The sequence below is a fragment of the Rhodamnia argentea genome, chromosome 8 (assembly GCF_020921035.1).
Source record: "Rhodamnia argentea isolate NSW1041297 chromosome 8, ASM2092103v1, whole genome shotgun sequence".
NCBI classification, from domain to species: Eukaryota; Viridiplantae; Streptophyta; class Magnoliopsida; order Myrtales; family Myrtaceae; genus Rhodamnia; species Rhodamnia argentea.
Genome location: NC_063157.1, coordinates 24544329 through 24567647, shown reverse-complemented (window position 1 = coordinate 24567647; position 23319 = coordinate 24544329). Strand labels below are relative to the sequence as shown.

The 23319-nt window shown below is 39.8% G+C and overlaps 2 protein-coding genes across 2 annotated transcripts; both read right to left on the bottom strand.

The window, feature by feature from the left end:
- Positions 1–8839: 8839 nt before the first annotated feature.
- On the bottom strand, positions 8840–21754 carry LOC115735404 (E3 ubiquitin-protein ligase PUB24-like). The gene is made up of 2 exons (XM_030666623.2): positions 21675–21754; positions 8840–10349 (listed from the first exon to the last, which is right to left on the bottom strand). The coding sequence occupies exon 2, from the start codon at positions 10256–10258 to the stop codon at positions 9014–9016; it is 1245 nt and encodes a 414-aa protein (XP_030522483.1). The 5' UTR covers positions 10259–10349; positions 21675–21754; the 3' UTR covers positions 8840–9013.
- LOC115735403 (BEL1-like homeodomain protein 1) lies at positions 18807–21681 on the bottom strand. Its single transcript, XM_030666622.2, has 4 exons — positions 20839–21681; positions 20190–20566; positions 20018–20078; positions 18807–19886 (listed from the first exon to the last, which is right to left on the bottom strand). The coding sequence occupies exons 1-4, from the start codon at positions 21670–21672 to the stop codon at positions 19068–19070; spliced, it is 2091 nt and encodes a 696-aa protein (XP_030522482.1). The 5' UTR covers positions 21673–21681; the 3' UTR covers positions 18807–19067.
- Positions 21755–23319: the final 1565 nt, after the last annotated feature.

Here is a 23319-nt window from a genome sequence, read left to right as displayed (position 1 = left end):
AGGCTCACGCGATTGTGTTGTTTACTAACACTATCACCTAGATGTGTGAAATAGGTGATTAAGATCAATTTTGACAGAAAAACGCAGAATTAAAAGCCTCAAGATTGATAGGAGCAGATATAAAGAAAAGAACTTGTGGAATGCTTCTATCAGTCTGTAAATAGATGCGAGTGAGTGAATAGAGAGCAATGCACAATAGTTTATAGTGATTCGGCTTATGCTAAACCTATGTTCACTCTCCCACACTAACAGTCCACTGGCTAGATTCCACTAAGTAATCAAATGAAAAATTACAGTAAAGTGTGATAACTTATACTCAAGCACTTCAACACGAAGTGAGTGCTTGCTTCTTTCAAAGACTTTCTCACTCTGCACACTTTTGAACACTGCACAATGCCTCTCAAAGAATTACAAGATTCAGCTTTAGAAAGATAATATAGAATATGTTTAGCTCTCTCGAAATAAGGATGTTGAACCCTTGATCTCTGTCTTAACTTTACAGTGTCTTGTGCTGCTTATATACTCCCCATCACCTAAGCTTCCTGTTGGATAGACACACCACGGATGAATCTCCAAACTATCCATTGGCGGACCGATGAAAAAGATCATGTAGCCGTTGCGGTTGAAAGATCCGAGATTTAAGAGAATTTGTTCACCATACAATCAAATTCTTGAAACCACAAACCGAGTCTCCGAGAAAGAAAATTATTTTCGGGGTGTTGCCAACCAATCAAGATTCCTTGTTTGGAGAGTCATGAAGATTATCTTTAAGATTACTAGGCAATCAATGTGATGTGGATGTCATTAGTAGTGCGTTTACGGATCGATTGGATCGGTAGAAATCTAATCGGAAGGCAAAACGGTGTTACGGCTAGAACCGACGGATCGGGTCGAGCTCAAATTCGGTCGGCTGAAGCGAAATGGTGCCCTAATCAATATTCACTTCCTTTGGCCGTGACTAACAATGAATTTTGGCGATTTGGGAATGTCTAGATAGGTTATCCTATTTTTTTTAGTATTTTTCGGGCTTAATTTTATTTCAATGGCACTTTTGTAATTTTCTGTTTTTGATATTTCGAATCCTAATTGGATTAGGGTTAGGATAACACCCTATAAAAGGTGTTTATCACGTTTTTTTTTTTTGGGGCAACTCATTAATAATATTTACAGACTTTTCGATATTTCTCTCCCTTTAGCAAGGATTTACTTGCGATCTTCACTAAATGCTGCGTCACAATATAACTTAGGCAATGAATACCAACCATATCATGAGCTGTTGGTGAGAGATGACATAACATAAAAGCATTGAAGATTAAGAGTGTAACATCTTCGAGGATCGCATCAAAATTAGAATATATCAATCAATCAGTCCACTTACGTCGACATGGCTTGCTTCTTTCAGTACATAAAACTTAGCAGATAATTGAAAGCACGAATATATTTAGAAGATGTCCTCAAAATACAACACAAAGTCTTTTCAAGATACTACAACAATTTTGTCAACTTCAAAATCTAATAGTTTTTCTCAATAGATTGAATGCGCGATTTTAGATTTGAATTCGATTTTTCTCAAACTTGAACTCGCAAGATCTTCCCAACTCCTCCATCGTTTATAAAAAATTATATGGACTTTTAAATGGTACTACGACGGCATAAAAAAATCACTACACAAGCGAGTTTATGAGCCGCCACGTACATAATTCCTATTTCCGACGATTATACTCATTCTATTAGCACGCGTGAGTTTCCATTTCACGTTTGCTTGTGCAAAAATTGTCGTACACCGGCGGTGTATCTTATTGTAATCCAAATTATATTTCGATTCACCTATAATGGTAGATCCTAAGAAGATAAAAAAAACTTATAACTTCATGCATCAATGCCTCTATGTAGTTGAAAGCTTGAGGGCCATGTATATCGCATAGAAATGGACATATTCGAATTACAACCAAAGTAGAAGAATCGTTTTGTGCCAAAGCCCGCACGTCATCAATGTTCACATAAAAAAACTAAAATCAAAAGACATAATTTCCCATGACAAAGACCCATTTAGGATTGGTCGCAACAGGTGACACGTCCTCATTGCACAACGAAGAGCAAAGGACGTCCAATGAGAACTTGCCACGTGGTAGGGAGCAAGGAACTTCCGAGACGAGGGAAATTCCATGAGTTTTTTTTTCCACTAAGCAAATTCTTCTTAAAAGTGAGGCCATGCATGGCGTGCAAAATAACAGCATATGATTCCCTTTCTTTTTTAATGGTTATATAATGTCCCGGGCCGAGGAATACGATAGATAGATGAGATTTTTCTCTGTGTAAGCGAACCTTTTATCCCCGGTTTCTATATTTTCGGAAGGTAAATTTTTCCTCGATGGTTAGCTAAGAAGCCATTTACTATTGGCTGGCCCTAATGGCGAGCTTTTCCAATTCCGAAGCCCTTTTATCCTTGGCGGATGGCTTGACCCTTAAGTCTTAGTGGTGAACTTCAAATCTCGAATGCCGTTTTTCCATTTCCATGCAACCCACAGAAAAATTGAATTGTTTGCACTGGAAAGCTATGTGGTCTGTGATGAATCACTTCCTGGTGTTGCATCTTCAGGAGATAGCTCTTGTATGTATTGCCCCGACACAGAAAATGGGGCACTTTGAAGCAGAGAATCCGGCTCATGCCGTGCGATCCGTATGTACAAAAGATACGATCAATAAATGATCAATTCGGCTCATGCACGTGTATATGTATATATTCGGCTATATATGATGGACGTACAAAATATAAGGCCTCGCATTGACGATTTATCCATAAATTTCCATACAACAAGCATTTCAGAAAAGAAAAAAAGGAAAAAAAAAACCTCAAAATTGGAGTATACGGAAAATAATACGACATGCACCCCAATTTTCCTTTGCCAGAAAGAGAGGGAAAAAGACATCGCCATGTTCATGTCCGTGAAGGAGATTCGTCCACTGCCTCACCACGTATGACGTACGTACTTTAAGGACACTGTCTTAAAAGTTAAAAGCTCATCTCTCTCTCCCGCACTATATATATATATATCAACAGGATCACAATTGCATCATGCTGACGTAAGCATGACTTTTTCAACAAAATCCATAATTTAAAAAACTAAAAAAAAAAAATTGGAGCGTTAAAAAAAAAATCCAGGGAAAGTAGACGGTGCGAGCAAAAAGCAGAGGGGAAAAGAGGGAGAGATTCGTCCCCGACAACCTTTCGTGTTCTTATTACAGCGAAGATCTCTCGCTGTCTCTTTCCATTATGAGGGGTGGTGATTGGCTGATCTCGTGGCACAGAAACAATGGTCCAGGAAAGATAACGGATCATGTTATTCGAGGGGTTCTTGATGGGGAAATTTGGTGGTGAGGACATCAACAAGAACTTAATTCATTTTTAAGAAAATTAGTCTGCTGCTCACCCTACTAATAATCAACCGGTTCCATTAGACATTCCGGAAACCTATCCTACCGATCCGATTCCCGATTTCTGGATGGGACCGGACAGGACTAGCAATGGATCACCCCTATCGAATTTTCTATTTGTTAGATCTTTTTGATTGTTCAAAGATGATGACTGATGGTTGAGTGCATGCGGCCATTGGCGAAATCTACTCAAAACACATGTGATTATCAAGTTCAAGTGGTTGGTTTATTTTTTTTTTCTCACCGCGCCCGATAGATGCGCTTATTACTATCAAGAACGAGAGCTGCAAATGACATGAACGTCTCATTCGATCTCGACGTTGATTCTTGTTCTCGGCCGCCTCGCTTCCGTTCATGTGGTCACGGGAAGGAGACAGTGGCTCCAGCCCTAAAACATGTCCTTTCTTAACCCTTCCGAAACAAGACACGATCATTGGACGAATCCCACTCGACTTACAAAAAGTCCTTTCGCAATTAATATTCCCACTTCCACGACTTCAACATCGCCTTTTCTAAACTCGACATATTGGGATCCAACATGTTGCATAGACGCGTCCTGTACAACAGTAGAAAAAAAAAAAAAAGCGAAACAGTTTCTGATCGGGCCTCCTCATTTGTATTCTAGCTCATATCTGACCCGATCCGCGTGAACATCGAATATTTTATTTCGCGGATTGGGATTTTTAGGAATAATGAAAAATGGAATAATGGGTGTCGAAAAATCCGTGAGTAACATGGTGGGAATACTTGGTGTTCGAAGGAAGGGGGGGTGCTTTTTGGGCACGTCGTCGTATATACCGTCGGGGGCGGTGGAGAGCCATGCTCGACGAGTCTTTTTCTTCCATGGTTCACTTTTGGTATCAGTCCTACGTTTTGTTTCTGTGGACCGGGGGAGTGGGGAAGTGGGCCCCGCCGAGGAACAAGGAGTTTGTCGTGGTCCGTAGAAATTGACCCCCGTGAAATTTGAAATTCCTTCTTTGATGGTGGCGAGACTCGGCCGTTGCTGTGGCTCTCCGCGCTTCCGATCCTGCCTGCCCTTCGCTATTGCTGGCCAGCCTAGCATTCTTCCATCTAAAGTCGTGCATATCTCTATTTCTCCACACACACACACACACAAAAAAAGGGGAAAAAAAATTATTTATGTGTGCATTTGTCGGTGACCATGAATCCATTATGATATTTTGATTCTCCGGCATTTGGTTCACAAAAAATGAATGAGTTAAGAAGAACATTTTTCGTCAACAAAAAAAAAAAAATACTATCGAAAGTGGGGAAAATGATTTTTTTCTTTTTGAAGATAGGAAATATTTTTTTTCCCTTATCTTTCCTCCCTCCGCTCATTCAACTTCTTTTTCTTTTTAATTTTTTTTTAAAAAATCCAAATTTCTTATTATTTGAATGTTTTGTTTCCTCTTCTTGTTAATTATTTTTTTATGTCTATTTTATTTTTCTTTTCATTTTTCCTTCTTCCTTGGCCACGGCAACGGTCGGTGCCCAAGGCCGGTGAGCCTTGAGCTCTCCCACCATCATCGTTGGTTTGTTGCCGTGGAGGAAGGAAGAAAAAGAAAAGGAAAAAAAAATAAAAAATTAAAATTTGATTTGTTTTAAAAATGAATAAACAAAAAAAAAGGAGAACAAAGAGAATTTAAAAAAGAAAATAAAAAATAAAGAAAGAAATTATTCAAAGGAGTGCATGGAAGAAAATCAAATTTGATTTTTCACACAAAACGACGGAGAATATTTTTGAGTTCATTTTTAGGTGTCAGCCGAACACCGAAAAATATTATCATTTTCTTGAAAAACGATTTTTTGAAAAATATTTTTCAGAAACATCACATTTTGCGCCAAAAGAATGGCGCCTAGGGATTTGTCGGGTATCCAAACAACCCTCTACTCGGGATTGACGGGTATTTTTTTTTTCTTTTGGTAAATATGAACTTGATTACTAGAAAGGGTATCCAAAATCAAAAGCAGCCTTGTCTATCTATGCTTAGTAGTTTTGACCTAAGCCCACTTAAAAAAGGTGACGGATTGAGGATATATTGCATGGATGTATTGCCGGGGCTCGAAACTTTACATATTGCTCGAGACCTTTGACCTAAAGTAGCCCTTATTATATAATCACGGGCTAAAGTTTTAGAAAAGTTCTGACAAAAATAAAAAAGAAGGGTATTATTGTGAAAAGGCAGCTAATGATACAAACAGCTTTACACATAATGTTACATTCCACTTGGGGATTAATTATTAAATTACGACACCCGCTGAAAACTTTCTCATTACTTTTCTCAGGAAAAGGCTTAAGAAGAGAATAACCATGACGTAATATTACCGAGTAGTCAAATACGAAGACGATGTGGTCGGCTACCGTCTCGCGCTCACCGGTCAATATTAGTGAACTCGGTCGATTGTAATATAAACGTGTTAAAGTAATTCACGTGGTCCCCCTCCTCCTTTTTTATCTCCACACTTAAAACTTAGGTTGGTCATTCGAGCACGACATCGGAGCTAGATTTGCCCCGGTTAATTTTTGCCGCTTGCGGTTGCATTGGTGGATTTCCAAGAGAGATTTATTAATGTGTGTATGCTCTTCACTTCTAACAAGCGGATAAAGGCTTCAACCCATTCGTCTATCTGGATACGTGACGCGGACAAGTGGAATTTAGATGAGACGTCAATTGATTTTCATGCCTTACCACTGTTCCTATTGGCCTTTCTGGGCTACGAGTTGGGCTGGCACTCGACATTTTCTATAACCCAAATCCAATCCCAAGAAGGGACCGTTCATTCGATGATCAATTTCTTTGGGGAATGAAACGATCTAAACAACATGACGCAAAGGCTCTGTGTGTTTTATGAAAAATAATCTTTTAACAAAAATGTTTTTCTACATTTGGTTCATAAAAAAATAAACTAATCAAGGAAAACATTTTTCACTGGTGGAAAAAAAAAACAACTTCAAAAGTAGAGAACATTATTTTCTGTTTTTGCATAGAGGAAATCATTTGCCCTCCTCTTTCCTCTCTGCACTCGTTTCACCTTCTTGTTGTTTTTAATTTTTTTCTCTTATTTTTTTATTTAATTATGTATTTCTCTTTTCTCTTTTCATTTTTTATTTTTATAACAATATTTCATTTTTTTTTTTATTTTTTTCTTTTACTTCTTCCTCTATTGGTTGCCGACCATGGCAACGGCTAGCGACCAGCCATAGGTGAGATCGAGCTCACCCTCGGCCTCTCCGGATTTGGGGAGGTGAAGCCTCGCCCAAGGCCCGCAAGGCTCATCCCTCGCTTGTGGTCGGTTGCCGACGGTTGCCATGGTCGGCGACCGTCTGAGAAAGAAAGAAAAAAGAAAAAACTACTAAAAAATTATAAAATTTATTCACGTTAGCGCCGGCTGTGCCACGTAGAATGACATGTTCCACACTAGCAATTTTCGACCGAACAATGACATGAGAAATCAAGTGAGATTTTTATTACCAAATGGCAAAACATATTCTCCACGTCATTTTTAGGTCTTAGGCAAATACCAAAAACCATCGTCATTTTCCTGAAAAATGATTTTTCAAAAACATTTTGTAAAGACGTCATATTTTTCGTGAAACAAACAGAGCCTTAGAGTACTCTGACAAAAAAAAAAAAAAAAGATCTGAGTACAAATTTATTCAATACAGCACACCAAACAGCCTATGTAAAAAAAAAAAAAAACTCTAAAATATCTCTTTTCTTATACGTAGGGCTCGTGCTCGAGAGCTAGACATTGCAATATCCCGTTTTATTAGACTCTTTTTGCAAACTGATAAAAATCAAAGTATGATGGATCTTAACGTAGTCGTTTAACAGATAGGCCGTTATTCTACAAGAAAAACGTACATCTTATTTGGTCTCCACAATTTGTGTGCACTTATTCGTAATTTTCCATAAACGATTTCTTTCTACAGTTTGTTATTTTGGTTTAGGAAAAATTACGCAATTGGTTTTTGAACTTTGATCCAATGTACAATATCATCTTTGATCTTTTAATTTGTTCGATATTGTTCCTGAATTATTAGTATATGTTCAATCTATTCCATTAACTATGTAAAAATGTCCAATATTGTAATTTCAAGCAATCAAAATCTATTGAAGTGGTTTTCAATCTGTTAACTTTGAACGTTGAACAACAAAGACCATTTTTACGTGGATTATCCAAGTAAGATATTCATATCAAATTAGGATGTAATAATCCACATCATCAAATAATGATGGAGATGCTGATGTCCTAATTTTTATTTTTCTTTTGTAAAGTAGATTGATAAAAATGTGAACACGTTTACACATCATTTTTAAAAATCCAATTTGGTATATAAAAATCTACGTTATCAAATAACGTTGTTTGAGCAAACGGAAGGACTATATTAAACATATACCAATAATTTAGGGACAACATTGAACATGTCAAAAGACTAGGGATGATAATACATAATTGGCCGAAATTCAGAAATCATTGTGTCATTTACTCAATGACGAAAACTATCACTATGTTACTTTTAACTTAAAGAGAGAATGACCCCATTGAAGTTTTATGCTCTCGAAATCAGAAAAAAACAAACGGAAATTCTCTCACATTAAAAGTTATCGTTAGATTGTGAAAAAGAAATGACTCCGGAACTATCACCCGGTAGAAAGGAAAATCAAAGTCTTTACTTAATTTCTAGTTGGACTATGCTGTCTTCCATATGTTTATCCAAATCTCTAAAGGGCGATTTGCAAAGTTTGAACTTACTCATTTTTAATTTAGGAAGCGTCTGTTTCCCCGAAACTTCATGATAAAAGACAATATTTCCCATCAAAATAAGTGTCAACTAAAATAGTTATTTTTTTTTAATTTCTTTTGTGACTTAAGGAAAGAGATTTCCTTTTTACCAGAAAGGGAAGTCGTTTTTTTTTCTAATCTTAGCTTGTTATTTTTTTCGATCCATGGAAAACTATTTCCGTAAAATAATTTCCCCGAAATAATTTTTCTTCATACAAATGGACCCTGAAATCGAATTCCATGAACTGTAAACTCATCAATCAGTCCTTTAATTAGAATTAGTAGTTTCACTTTTTTAACGTAAGAAGCGTTCTTACATAGTGAATTAGCCGCATAAACAGTTTTTCTCTCCGAATATCTGTTGCTTTTGCTTATTCTCTCTCGCTCTTTTTAAGGGCCAAGTCTTCGTTGCCGTGGTTGACCAACTAGGTTTCCGGTCAGGGCTTATCATCAGGTCCATCAAGCATATATAAACATAGAAAAGTACAAATCTGAGATTTCAAGTGAAGCTTCTAGTTCAAGGAATCTTTAATTCTCTTAATCATTAAAATCCTTTTTATTAACACGTCATAACAATATATATATATATATATGTATATATATATAAATGATGACAAGTCAGCAACTTTGACTATTCCTATAAATAGAACTCATTCAAAGTCAGAAGAGATTTGTTTTATAGTCTCTTATAGAGTCCTTCCATTAAAATTCAAACAGATTATGATAAGATCAAACACGTAAACTTAAAAAAAAAAAAAAAAAAACCATATGTGCATACCTAATAATGCTACCTAGCAAACCTTGTTAGAAGATACACTTGAATACAAGGAGAATTGTTCCACACGTTGGAGTGCATCCTGAGAACCGCTCTCGCTCTGCTCTTCAAGTACGCCGGGCAATCCGCCTGCAGCACCATGCACAGCTTCGACACCGCGCCGACCCTCAGCAGCTCCGACACGACCTCGCCCGTCGCCGAGAACTTGGACACGAGCGCGAGGACCTGCACTGCCTTGTCGTCCACGGCCGGGGAGACCCTGAGCGTCCGCTTCGCAACCATTGCCACCCCTCCCGCGTGTCTCAGGAGCTGCGCTCTCCCATCAGCGCAGGAGCACAGCTGGGCCAAGAGGTTGAAGGCCAGCTCGCTGACCCGCTTCTCGGGCTTCCCAAGCTCGACCTCCACGAGCTCAAAGACCACCCCGGCCTCGACCATCTTGGACCGGTTCCTCCCCCAAGGGCATGCGTCGATTAGGACTAGTAGGGCTGATTTGATACCTTGTTGAGACATCCTTGGGTGTCTCAATATCTTCACTAAGCTCTCGATGAGGTCAAGCTTCATTCTCTCTAGTAAGCTAACATTCGCGATCTCCATCACTTTTTTCATTATAGCCAACGCGTGAGTCTTCGATTCAATGCCGGGATAGCCCGTTTGGACATGTAGCACCCATGCCAACGAATCGATGAAGTCGTGATTTTCCTTGACGAGATTCTTGAGTTCTGTCGTGGGGCTCCATATCGAATTGAGGATCCTCAAAGACTCGTCGAGGCACGTCGTGTTGCTTTGTTTGAAGCACTTCAATATGACCCCTACCATCGCATTTGCCGCCCCAGCCTCGACCATGCACGCCCGGTTCCGCTCGCTCTCCTCCGCCAGTTCTTCCAACTTCTTCGTCGCCTCGAACATCAATCGCTCTGCCGCGAGCTCGTTCAGCAACTTCAGGACGCGAGCCTTGTCGAGGGGCGGCTTGGGGGTTGGGATCCGGTCAACGCCGCTCGCCGCGTTGCCGACGCACCACGCCTGGATGAGCCGGCGGAGCGTGTGGTTCGGCGTGAGGCCGGAAGCCCTAGGCAGCGGCTGGTTGGTGACGGGGCACGCGGCCGCCCCGCCGCCACGGCCAGAGGACCTCGACAGCCACTTCTCGATGCTCTCACGCTCGTAGGTTATGCCGGTCACGGTCGTCACGGGGTCCTTCATGATCTGCAAGGATATCGGACAGAGGAAGTACTGAGGGATCTCGACATCGCGGCCCTCCATGATCGACGCAGCAACTCTCGGATCGAACAGGAGTGAGAAAGAGAGAATGTCTTGAACTTGAAGTTGCTCTGTAAGAGAGAGAGACAGAGAGACAATATTTCCTAAAGACGGAGTTGATTATAAGGTGGTAAGAGACAGCGGCCCTTCCATTGCGGTAAGGTTTGAACGGAAGTACGTAAGGGGAGAGGAAAGAGAGAGAGACGATGCTTCCAGCACAAATTAAATGTGCCACAATTTTCCGGTTGTCTCCTCCTTTCTTCCTTCTTTTACCAGTCGGCTTTTCAGCGGTCAAACCCCACGAGACGCAATACACGAACGGAACGTCTACCTCGCCGACGAACTTTTCTTCGCCGCGCCACGTGGCGATCGCTTGGTGGCTCGTCCGTTGGACCCGCAGCCGCAAGGTCAAAGGCACTCGTGGTGAAAGGTCGCGGTTTTGAGTCCGCGTTCTTCTTCTAACTTCTGGATTCAACAGACAGGACTCCGGCAAAACTTTGTAGGCGGGGGGCCCTGGTCTTCAGTTCGTGTAAGAAATAGTAAAGGTTGGACAAATTTTTTTTTTTTTTGTGACTGAACTGAATTTAATTTTGGACTTGGTAAGGTAATGATACGAGATATGGTTTTATGGGTAACACATTAATGCATCATATTCACATAACCCACACGCCAACCTAGGGCATGTCCCCACAAGTTATTCTTTACTTGATTCGAAAGACATGAACATTTTGGCTTCACACATCTTCCATCTTGAGCAAATCCACTTATTATAACAGGAAATGAATGAAAAAAATTATTCAAAAAGTTCTAAATCTATTACATTTTTGTCAATGCAACTCTAAATTTTTTCACATTTTGCCTATAAAGAATCCATTAGGCTAATTCTGGTAGGAAATTGCCGACATGAACGCCCGATGTTTGTTGGTGCTAACATAGATACTTTTTACCAAAACTTTATTTGTTTTTAAATTTACTTATTTGTTATACTGTGGCCGGCAAGGTCGGTCACAGTAAAGAAAAAGAGAAGAAAAAAAGGGAAAAATAAATAAAATAAAAAATTATTAATAATTATCCATGTCAGCATTGGTGAATGGTCGGCTCCCACATCAGCGATTTCCGGTCAAAATTGACCGGATAGACTCAAATTGCAAAACGTGAAAAGGTTTATGATTGAATTGATAAAACTAAAAGATTTATGACTTAATTGACAAAAAAAATAAAAAATTTAGGATTTTTGGACAATTTTCTAAAAATGAATCATCAAACGATATATTTTATTGTATGAGTTGTATTCTGTGTATTTAATACGCGCCACGTATCTTGAACTTTTTGTGTTGTGTATTTAGTGGTTGTGTTTGTACGATGAAGATAATGGGAGAATTACTCAATCAACCCCGGACCTATTACGAGGATGTCAATTCAGTCCTAGACTTTTTAGTTTTGTCGATTTAGTCCTCAACCTTCGCCCGAATTTTTGATGTATTCTTTTCGGCCAATCCTCATCGGCAATCACTGGTGTGGCGGTGTACCACATTAGACGATCGGTGATAATTAAACCGCCACGTCGTTGATTACCGGTGAGAATTGGCCGGAAGAACTATATCAAAATTTCGGGCATATATGTAGGATTGTATTGGCAATATTAAAATGAATTGAAATTAATTTTCTAGTGCGAGCGTTCTTTTTTCGATAGAATTTTTCAATATTGCTCTTTCCGCTTTTTTCATTGCCATGGCAGTCGCATTAAATCTTCTTTCAGTTTGCTCGTTACGGCTTCTAGATGCACAAACCTCCATGACTACGCCGTATTGTTGTATACTATAATTAGTAGATAATCATCCTCCGCTGGAGGATGAAGGATTGTCGAATTACACGTGTAGCCATTATCGCTTTCTTTTTTCTTTTTCTTTTTTCTAATCCCTCCATTTTTGTTTTTTTTTTTTGTTGAAATTTTTTCAAGCTCGGTGTTTGAAATATGCTCATAAGGTTTTTGGTCACCGTGACATTCAACACAAGGGTGTTAGAATAAAATTTAAATTTGGCTAACGATGAGGTCACTATTGTTAGAAATAATCCTAAGTACCGTGACATGAACGATGAAATTTTTTTGGAAAGCGATGGGAAAAATCCTTACCAATCCTTGAATTTGGCCTAAATTTTAATTCTCCGCTCGCAATTTTGGACCAAAATTAATAAATTGATCCCATGATCAATTTAATCCTAGGTAGGTTTACTTAATTATTAAACATATTGAGACTCTTGGGGGGCTACAAACTCCAGGTGTTTCTGTTTAATTGTCAACAAACTGATTTTATTGTCCTTATTGTGACGTATGTCGATAAGTGATGTTTGACCTATAATTTTCCACCGTTGCTTGGAAAATGTGGGGAAATTAGAGTGACATTCACCTCAATGGTCCAATAGAATGATTGTTGACTTTCCAGGAATCTGAGTTTGGCCCAATTCTTTATATGCATTGTGCAATTTTTCTCGTGTTTAATTCCTTTTCTAAACCGCGATCATATCTACAGAAAAATTATTGAGAAATTCTATTATATTTTGAAGGAAACGAAACTGCTATCATATATTGAAAATACTTTGTGAAATATCTTTGAGGGCACTTTATGAATATATCATCATGCCTTATAAATTTAATATGCTAAATGCTTACATTATGATAGAAACGGGTTTTGTGGACCGAAACATATTCACTCGAGTTACATTTAATCATCTGTGGCGAGATATATTATGGATCATCAAGCGATCCTCTTTATTATTATAAATTCGTTCTTAATTATATATTTGGTAAGATTTCCCTCACTAACTGTTAATGATTTGGTCAGATATTTCTTTCTTAAATTATATTGATTGACCAGTAATCTAAAAGACACTCTTGTAACTTTCCATAAGAGAAATCTTGATTGATTCACAATCATCCCGTAGATAATTTTCTTTCTTAGAAGTTTAACTTGTGGATTCAAGAATTTGATTGTATGGGTGAACAAATCTTCTCAAATCTTTGATCTTTCAAACCTCAACGGTTATGTGATCTTTGTTTATCAATTTGTCAATGGCTAGTTTTGAATATTGATCCTTGGTGTGATTTTATCTAGCGGTAAGCTTTGGTAATGAGGAGTATATAAGGAGCACAAGGTAAAAGTAAGAGAAATCAAGAGTTCATTCACGTTTCGAGAGAGTTACAGATGTTCTAAATTGTCTACTTGAGCTTACCATTGAGATCTTTTGAGAGGTGTTGCACAGAGTTCAAAGTGTCTAGAGTGAGAGAGCTTTGAGTAGAAGCAGTACTTGCATTTATTGAAGTTCTTGTGTTCAAGCTAGCACATCTTTCTGTAATCTTTCATTTGATTACTTAGTGAAATCCAGTCAGTAGGTTATTAGTGTAGGAGAGTGGACATAGGTATTAGCAAAAACCGAATCTGCATCGTCCTCTATTCTCTTACTCACATTTACTCACTGTCTAATAGAAGCACTACACGCTTATGTTCTATATATCCGCTCATATCAAACTTGGATTTTTTATTTTCGCATTATTTTATCAAATTTGATTATAATCACCTATTTACTCCCTCTAAATGATAGTGTTAGCAAATAACAAAAATTACCCAATCAGTCTTGAACTTATCATATGAATGTCAATTCAGTCTTAAATTTTGTAATATTTGCCAAGTTAGTCCAATATCTTTACGCAAAATTTCAATGCAATCCAACTAGACAATTTCCGTTGGCAATCGCTAATGTGGCCTCGCCAGCTTTCCTATGTGGTATATTGCCACGTCGGCGATTTTTGGTGAAAATTATGCAGTGGAATTTTAGGTAAATATTTTGGATTAAATTAGCAAATATTGCAAAATTTAGGACTGGATTGGCATCCGTACGATAAGTTCAGGACTGATTAGACAAGTTCCCCAGCAATGAACCGATTAATTAAAAATAAAATGAATAGTAGTCGCTATAGCAAATATATATGACATGGCATTGACCAAGAAAATCGTTATAGTGGTCCGACACTGTGGACCGTGTTGACCAATTGGAAATTCCCGAAACTGTCGGCGTCAACGTTTTGACCGACGACCAACATAGGACATCACTTTAGCTTTAACTTTACGCATTCATATTGGCACTTTCATTTTGATAAAAAAAAAATTATCATTACTATCAAGGAAGTAACGTTTCTAACTTGACATCGATCGACACATCGGCATCGACCATGAACAAGATTTTATGTATCGACCATGAACAAGATTTCAATTTAAACACCGAACATGCATCCTCGTTTAATAGTTGCGAATTTAGATGATCCGTTGTGAATGGTCCGCCACAAAATTTCATGTAGCATCGTATTGTAAATGGTAGTTATAGAAAATTTAAACATAGACGACGGGGCACATTAGATGAGATGACAAACATTAATGAAGCGTTGCGATAAAACAGCCATACTCTTAGTATATATTTTTGCACTTTTAATTTCTTTTTTTATTTTATTTCCACATATACATTTATATACACAAATTTATAGGCATAGTTGCCAGAATAGTCCTAAGCTTATTGCACGTATGACAATTCAGTCTTAAACCTTCTAATTTGATTAATTTAGTCCTAAATATTTTGAGAATTTGCCAATGTATTTTTTGGATAATTTCAGCCAATTTTAACTAAAAATAGCTGACATAGACAGTTTTTATAATTTTTTAATAACTTTTTTGATTTTTTCCTTTTTTTTTTTTTATCTGTGGCCGGCGAGGGCATCATGGCCCTCGCTTATGGCCGGTGACCTCTGCTGAGGCCATGAAGTGGTGGAGGAAAATAAGAAAAAAGGAAAAAGGAGAAAAAAGGGAAAAAAATTAGAAAAATTGTTTTAAATTTTGTAAAGATAGTCTATGTCAATGTCCGTCGTGTCACCGAGGATGGTCGACGGTCATATCAACGATTTTTAGAGGATGTGCATGGTCGGGATTGGTTTGGTTCCCTCAAGAACCGTGGATTGGACGTGTGGTACCGGTTTTCAATTGTCGGAATCGTGGACCGATCGCACTAGCTGTCCCGTCCTGCTCTCGAGAGGTACGATGGAACTGTTAAACTGAAAATAAAAAGTAAAATGAAAACAACAATAAGAAACCCGTGATTGACTGGATAGTTAGAACCTTCGGGGACACCATGTACACCAAATTGAAAAGTCATCTATGCATATCTATTATCCCCATAAAGCATCAAAATTGGCATCCACAAACAAGTCATCATTTTCATCATATGAAATGGCTCCCAAAATGAAAAGTTCTTGCTAATGCCCCAAAATACAACAACAATTCCAAATGTATCCTCAATTTGGTTTGGGGGATTAGGTTTAGGGCAAGAGTCAAAAGTCTTTGGGATATTACGTTTTTTTCTTCTTTTTCTTCTTTCAGAAATTCAGAATTAAGTTATGTATTTAAAAAATGAATATAAAAATTTGTGGGTCTAGATGGGTGGTCTATCGGTCTAGTTCCACCCTAGGATCGAGAACCGGACCACTCGGACATCGGTTCCACCTAGAGGAATCGGTGACCTCAAGAGCCAAACCAAACCTGGAAGTTCGGTTCGGTCCAAACAATTCCATATCCAGGCGATCTATCTTGCTCGCTCCTAGTGATTTCTAGCCAAAATTAATTGCACTGACTACAAGCCCGTTTGGTTTAGCCTTGGAAAAATGTCCTTGAGAAAATAATGCAAATACCTTGGGCTAAAGGAAATTTTCGAAATGCAAGTAATGTTTGGTAAAGTGTATTTTAAAAGTACATTAGAAAGTAGCTTTAACGTAAATACCTTGACAAAAATTACAATTTGTAAAGGAATTTTACTAATCTTTTTTTAAAACTTTTATACTATTTGTCGCCAGCCGGCCTCTTCGGGGTCATGCGACCCTAGGAGATGCGAACCAAGCCTCCCTTGAGGTAAGGAAACCTCGGGCGGGGCTGGCGGCAGCTCATCGAATGCCCATACAGAGCCTTTGCCGGCGATCGAGGCTTTTGTCGACACAATTTGGGTTTTCAAGGATATTTTGGAATTATGAAAGTTGAGCGAGAGAAAAATTGAAAGGAAAAAAAATTGTAGTTGCATTCCGAAAATTCAGCTTTCCAAAGTATCTCTGGACCTACTTTGGGCCAAAGGCCTTTGGAAATGCAATTGCATTTCATCAAAGTGTAAAAAAAAGAACCAAACGCCTTTTACATTTAGCTAAGGGACTTTGAAGCCCCAATGCCCCTTTCAAATTCTGAACCAAATATGCCATATATGGACAAATCATCAATAGGTTAAGGATTGAATTGGTCAAATTGAAATGTTTAGGACATAATTGATATTTTGTGAGACGTGGTATTACCGGTCAATCACGCGGAGCACCAGTATGATTATAATAAAGCGTGAATCGCCCTTTCATGTGATTCAACAATTCAACAATTATGTAAATTGTTGAATCTAGAAACTTCTGTTGGAATAATGGTGGATTTTGAACTTTGACTTGGGAATATCCACTCAATAGAGTAGAAAGAGAAGGAGTCGAGTTAGGATGTATTATGGGTTGAGTCTTTGATAGGAACAGTCTCAAGATATTAGCAACTTGCAGCAGCTTTTAGAGTTTGTGTATATGAGTTAGTTTAAAATGCATTCTTAAGTTTCGTTTATTTTACAAAAAAATGAATAAATTTAAATTTTTTTTTTGAAAACGATAACTTGTATTGCTTAAAATAATTAATTAATGAATCATATTTCACTATCGACAACAAATTTTCCCAAACTATTTATTTTCCGCAAAACGAACGTATTCTTAGCTTAGTCATAGTTTAGCAACGGGCCAACTCAAGGGAAAGAGGAGGAGCATAAATTCATTGGTCAAACTCAGAATATAAAGGAAAAGAGAAAAAAATTCAAAACCTTAATCCCCAAGTACACAGATATGCCATGCATTTTTTTATAATATTGGAAACAATTGTGCCACGAGTGCTAGACTTTATGTGCCGAACGCGATCAAATCCGGAATTTTTTAATTGGTTTAATCAAGTTCTGATTCTTTATCGAAAAGTATGATCCAATCTTAAACTTTTTTTTTCATTTAATTAAGTCCTAAATCTTTAAAAAGATGAAATCAAGTCCTATCTTACATTGAAAAATGCAATTTAAGGATACTATCTAGGATATCTTAGGGTGCCAGGTATGCAATTTGAAGTACAATTCATTGAAAATCTTGATCGCACTTTTTGAAAAGATTTTGGATTTGAATGGAGCAATTGAAATATGTGAAGTGCTTCATTGACAGTACTTTCAAGGACGGTACAATCTCAATTGTAGATTCACATACCATTACCACGTGTCTTGCATAAAACACTTATTGATTGAGAGATCGTGTGGTCGAAAATAATTAACAGTATTGTCAGACTGTCAAGCTAACGACTTCCTTGGAATATTTAGGATTTGATTGCATTCTCAAGACAATGGTTTGTGAAAGATTAACTATGTTATTAAATGTTAAGAATCCCGTAAATTAATCCGAACTTTATCACTTAACTAAATTAAGAAAATCCTTTGTTTCTTCACTTCTTCACTTCTTTTCTTGACCCACATATAAACGCGAGTGTTTGTTAGCTTTGAAGAAAATGGTTAATCAAAGTTTTAACTAGTTTATAGAATACTAAGAAGACCGATAATTCGAATTCTTTCTCTAATTACAATAAAATAAAAAGCTTGAGTGTACCATATGAAAATCGTAATTATCTTAATATCTAATAGACTAGGGGTTCTCGATTTGCCAAAAGAGAAAAAGAAAAAGAAGAAAAATTGAGGGTGGATCCGAGAAAAATGGGTTTCCTTTAAGGGGCCAAAGTAGTCCAGATGTACAATTGGACTGGGAAAGCCCAGTCGACGAGGAGCTCACTACAATATAGGTTTAATTAGCTTTAATTAATATAATCATGATTTGATAGATTAAGCTCAAAATTGTATGGTTATGTGTCCTCCTTTGCCTACTCATCATCCTTCACCTAGGTAACGAAGATTGTTCGATTTCATGAATATGCACTCGTATAGATCGGTTAGGTTTTCTTGCCATTCGGATATCGAGGTTTATTTAGTACACCACATTAACGATATGATCCATACATAAGATAATTTGTCGAAACGACAGTCAAATTCACCGTTCCATTTCAAGATACATGCACTCCCCAACGGTAATGGTAGAACAGCAAATATAGTATGTAATTTTAAATTATGTGAATTCCACCATCTTCACCATGAACTCTTCAAAAGAATAAAATCATAAACTCCTCTTGCTTGGAATGCTCCGAAGAATAATTTAATCAGATGTGATCGAATATTTAACTATTAAAGCATGCTTTCATATAATAGTTTAAGCTTTTACAACAGCTGGCAATGGTCCTATAAAATCTCACAAAATGATTTAAACTAAGCTAAACTTATGATATCGATGACATCTCGCAAGGACGTAGGAGACAGATTAAATGCAAAGTATAGTACCGCATAAATTAACTCCTAAGTACACGTCTCCAATTGTAATATTCGTCGTGTTCATCCGAAAAGCTATCGAAATATTTGAATATCCACAACCTTTTTCGAATATATATGATTCAATCTCTGAGCTATGAGAAGAACTCTGAAAAGCTTCCTATTCTGCATGTATATATTACCACAATACTTGTTCGTTTACACTAAATCTCACCCACCTCCATGTTCATGGGCAAGCAATGAATTGCCCATTAATCAACCGGAGAGATTTGGATCGTCGTCAGATATTGATCGCTATCGATCAAGCAACATAATCGGGCAACAGATGGGCTGCAAATCTTTTCCTGTTGTTGATGTCAATGGCCTCATAATTTATGGAGCCCGATTGAGATTGTTGTGGAGCACCCGCTATCCCGAAGAAATCAGCCTCGCCGCCATTTCCGACCACAAGTTTAGTCCTTCCCAATTGATGATGATTCATGCTTTGGTTGGGAAAATAATTCTGTGGGGTTGCTGAGACCGAGAGGGAAGGGCTTTGATCCCCGTGCGGTAGGCCAAGAGTAAGAGCGACGCCGTTCCCGTATCTCCCTTCGATGTTTCCCAACGAGAATGCGCCGAACCCGCCATGGATGTACTCGCCGCCACCACCAAGCTCTCGGCTCGGCTCGCTCCCCTTCATGTCCATGTCCCTTGAGAGAATGATGCCATGTGGGTTCATAAAGTCGGGGCTCATCCTCGGCCTTTTAGGACTTGGGGCGATCCCGACTTCTACGTTGGACGACCGTCCGATCAGAGTGAAGCCGGGAGGTGGAGGGATAGCGCCGGCCATGGGAGACGTCGAGGAGGTCGAGTTGGAGTTCTCGGAGGGTGAAATGGCGGCTCGACTGAGGGCCATGTTCGGGCTTGACTGGAAGGATTTGATGGAGCTGTTCAATCCAAAGGCATTGTCTTCTTGAGATATGGATTGCGAACCGGCGTCCTTGTCGGGTTTGGCCGCGGCCCTGCAAATCGCACCGTTCTCGGATCCAGCTTGTTCTCGGCTCTTGGTCTCTTCCAAGTACATTTCTTCGACCATGGGCTTCCAGAGGCGAACCCGAGCATTGATGAACCAATTAGACACCTGCAATTGCGAGTCTCATTCACTGTTCTGTACAAAAATCGAAAATATACGACAACAAGACGCATAATCAATCCGACCGGAAACTTGTAAGAACATTATGATCTTGAGTTTGGACCCGATCATTTACGTACCTGGTTCCTGGTTAGTCCCGCTTGTTTAGCGAGCATGTGTTTATCCGAATCTTTGGGATAGCTGCGAGTGCGACAAGATGGAATGTAATCAATCTAGATTCGAACGAAATTTACCTTCGGGTGTATGTCTGTTAGGGTAATAAAATTGAGCCATCTAGATCGAGGTACTTACGGGTGGAGGAAGTGCTCGAAGAGCCAGGCACGGAGCACCGAGACGGCGCGCTCGGGCAGTCCCCGCTGAGGCCGCCAAGTGTTGTTCTGATGGATCATTCCCAGCTGGTGAAGCGCCCTCTGCTGCTGGAAATGGTGGTCGACGTACCTCAATCTCGAGCCCTCCATCTTCACGCCCATGCAGCCGTCCTCGCCCAAGCTCCTGCCGGTGGCCTTGATCTGCAACGAGATGGCGTCCTTGAGGCACTTGAACTGCCTGGATATCGTCTGCAGGGCCAGGGCAGTGTAGGATCTCGCCGCTCCGGCGCCGGCGGCTTGCTCGAATGAGGAGACCACTACTTGCATCTGGCTGTGGTATTGTTTGTATCTCTGCTCCACCTTCATAATTCATTGTGGTGTAGCAGCATCAGAAACATACTAGCAATCTAACACTTCATCAGTTTCTCAGAACAACCACTTTCGAGTTTCAGCAGGACATTCTTCTGAATTGAGATCTTACAAAGCGATTAGGCGTCATTAGCTTGATAATGACTGGAAAAACTCGATTAAATACAACTAATGCATCACGCCATCTCCGACAGCCGAGCTAAATATTTTTGCGAATCATTAGACATTTGCAATTGACCAACATATGCAAATGTTGTACATACCTCATCAATCATGTCAACAAGCTTGGCCTTCTTCATTTGAAGTTCCTGCCTCTGAGCCATACCGAGCTCGCTCCCACTTGATGATAGCTCAACTTTTTTGTCTTCCTTACTTGAATCCTTGTTACCAAGCTTAGTCTTCTCTTTATTAGCGCCCTCGGCCGATGAGCCGCTCTTCATCTCTTTCCCGACGTTCACGACTTCGTCCAACAGCTCTTGCACCGCCTTCAGGTACTTTGAACCCAGAAGGACGCCGTGCAGGCCCAAGACCACGTTTGAGGCCGACGAGGACGAGTTCCGTGCTGATGCCCTCGCCTCGTTGATCCCCGGAAGTTGATGGCGGCTGTGCCCACGGATGTCGCTCTCCCTTGACAGCGACATGAGCGGCGACTGCTCTGTGGAGAGGCTCAGAGAAAGGCCGCGCTGAGAGGGCGAGACCCCGGCCGAGTTGGTTGCTGAGCAAATCTGGAGCTGGGCTGCATCCGCAGCAGACGTATCCGGCTGACCCCACGGGTGGTTAGGCCGAACCCTCGGAGCTACTATGCCGTGAAGGGACGGAAACTCGTGCAGACGAGTATGGTCTACATCTGATCCAGCAGGTCCGAACGGAGCCGCGGGACCGGAAAGCGGAATCCCGACGAAGTGGTTCTGGTTCAGCGGTGGAGCGTGAGCTGGTTGCGCGGCGCTCCCCACAGGATTCAAGAAGAGGGCATTGGGGTGAGCTGCGGCGTCGTGGGCGGCGGTGGAGTAGGGGATGAAGCTAGGGTTCAAGATGTAAAGCGTCTGCAAGCCGTCAGTGGGTTCGATTTCGGAGCTCCCATGAAAGTACGTCGCCATGAGATTTGTGTCTGAAGATAAAATGCCCTGCCGAGGAAAGTACGAGGAAAGTACGGACTCGATCTCGAGATCCGCACACTCTTTTCTCAAGCTTGATCTCTTTACTCAATCAACAACCGTCGGCAGCAATGACAAACATCCCATCTTGACATGCTGCTGAAATTCTTGAAACTGAAGCCTGAGATAGAGAGAGAGAGAGAGAGAGAGAGAGCTTCAGCAAATCGCAGATGAAGAACGTGGAGAAAAGACGAGGAGCGAGAAGAACGGGCTGTATTTATAGGAGGAATCCACCATGAAAGGAGGTTGCAGAGAGGCAGAGAGAGAGAGAGTACAAAAGCCAATAATGGGTAAAAAGATAAACACACGAGAGGATCATGTATATAAATATATTCAAACCAGATCCATCAAAGTATGTGTCTTTCTCTTTCACACGATCATGAGATGGAGAAAGATGAGCAGCAGATCTTTTCTTTGTCAGAAGACACTCTCTTGGGTTTCTGCAGACTCTCTCTTTCTCTCTCGAGACAGAAATGATTGTTTAAGCAGAGTTTGGATCCTAATAAAGAGCGCTACTTGTGTCCACTCAAAGATGTCACGGCATGAAGAAACTGTAACAGTTCCCGGTTAAAAATGTCACCATTTACCCTAGAGTAGATATTACCTGGCTATTTTCACCTAATAAAGTTTCGATATTGCTGCCGATATTCATGCCGGGAAATCGAAAAATGTAAATCCGGTATCCCAACCAAGATGTCCAAATAAGGACATCCATGCCCAAGCCGATAAACTGTTCGTACTAGAGGGATTATATTCATACCCAAAATAAGAAGTTGGGTTCGATATGGTGTTACGGAATAATCTATCTCTAAGTTGCGCCCAAGAGAATCAGCACCGCACAGCTTCTGTTAGGTACGAGCGGATGGATAGAGAAGAAGACCAAGACCGGAAGATAATCTCTCCCCATGGCTCGACCCTCTTTTTTCTTCAAGATGGTCTGAAGAAATTCAGCACGTCTCATCAGAGAATTCAAGAGAGGAGATGAAGTTGTGGGGTCGTGGAGGTGACGGGAAGAGCTGAAAAACGAGGAAATGTCGACTTCTTCCACTTGAGGTCGAGGCGGGAGGGGGGCCGAACGATGATAATAATAGAGAGAGAGAGAGAGAGAGAGAGAGAGAGAGAGAGAGAGGAGGAAACAGGAAGAGAAAGTTTAGGAGATGGTCACTTGGCATTCATTGAATCCCCCACTTTATGTTGTTAAATATCTCCTTGTCCTTTACCCACCTTTTTCTTATATTCTCTCTTGATTAGGTTTTCTCTCTTTTTCTCCCCACCTTTTTTCTTTCTTTTTACCAATTTATTTTCTTTTTCTTCTTATTCTTTGTGTGTGTGTGCGTGCGTGTGAGTGTGGTGGAATGCGAGGGTTTTTTTTTGGATATGAAGCCAATGAATAGTTTGGGAACTCCCATGTTCACGAGGGAGGACGCTCCAAGCCGACCCCTTTTATTTAGTCTTTGGTGTGTGTAGTTTTGTAAGATTAGTTGAAAAGCAAGATCCAATGCGCTTAGGAAAACCCTAGTACGGCTAAGTTCATTTCCAGACATGGAAGCCTGTGCGGTAATATCGGAGCAAATGTTACCGGTGCGATAG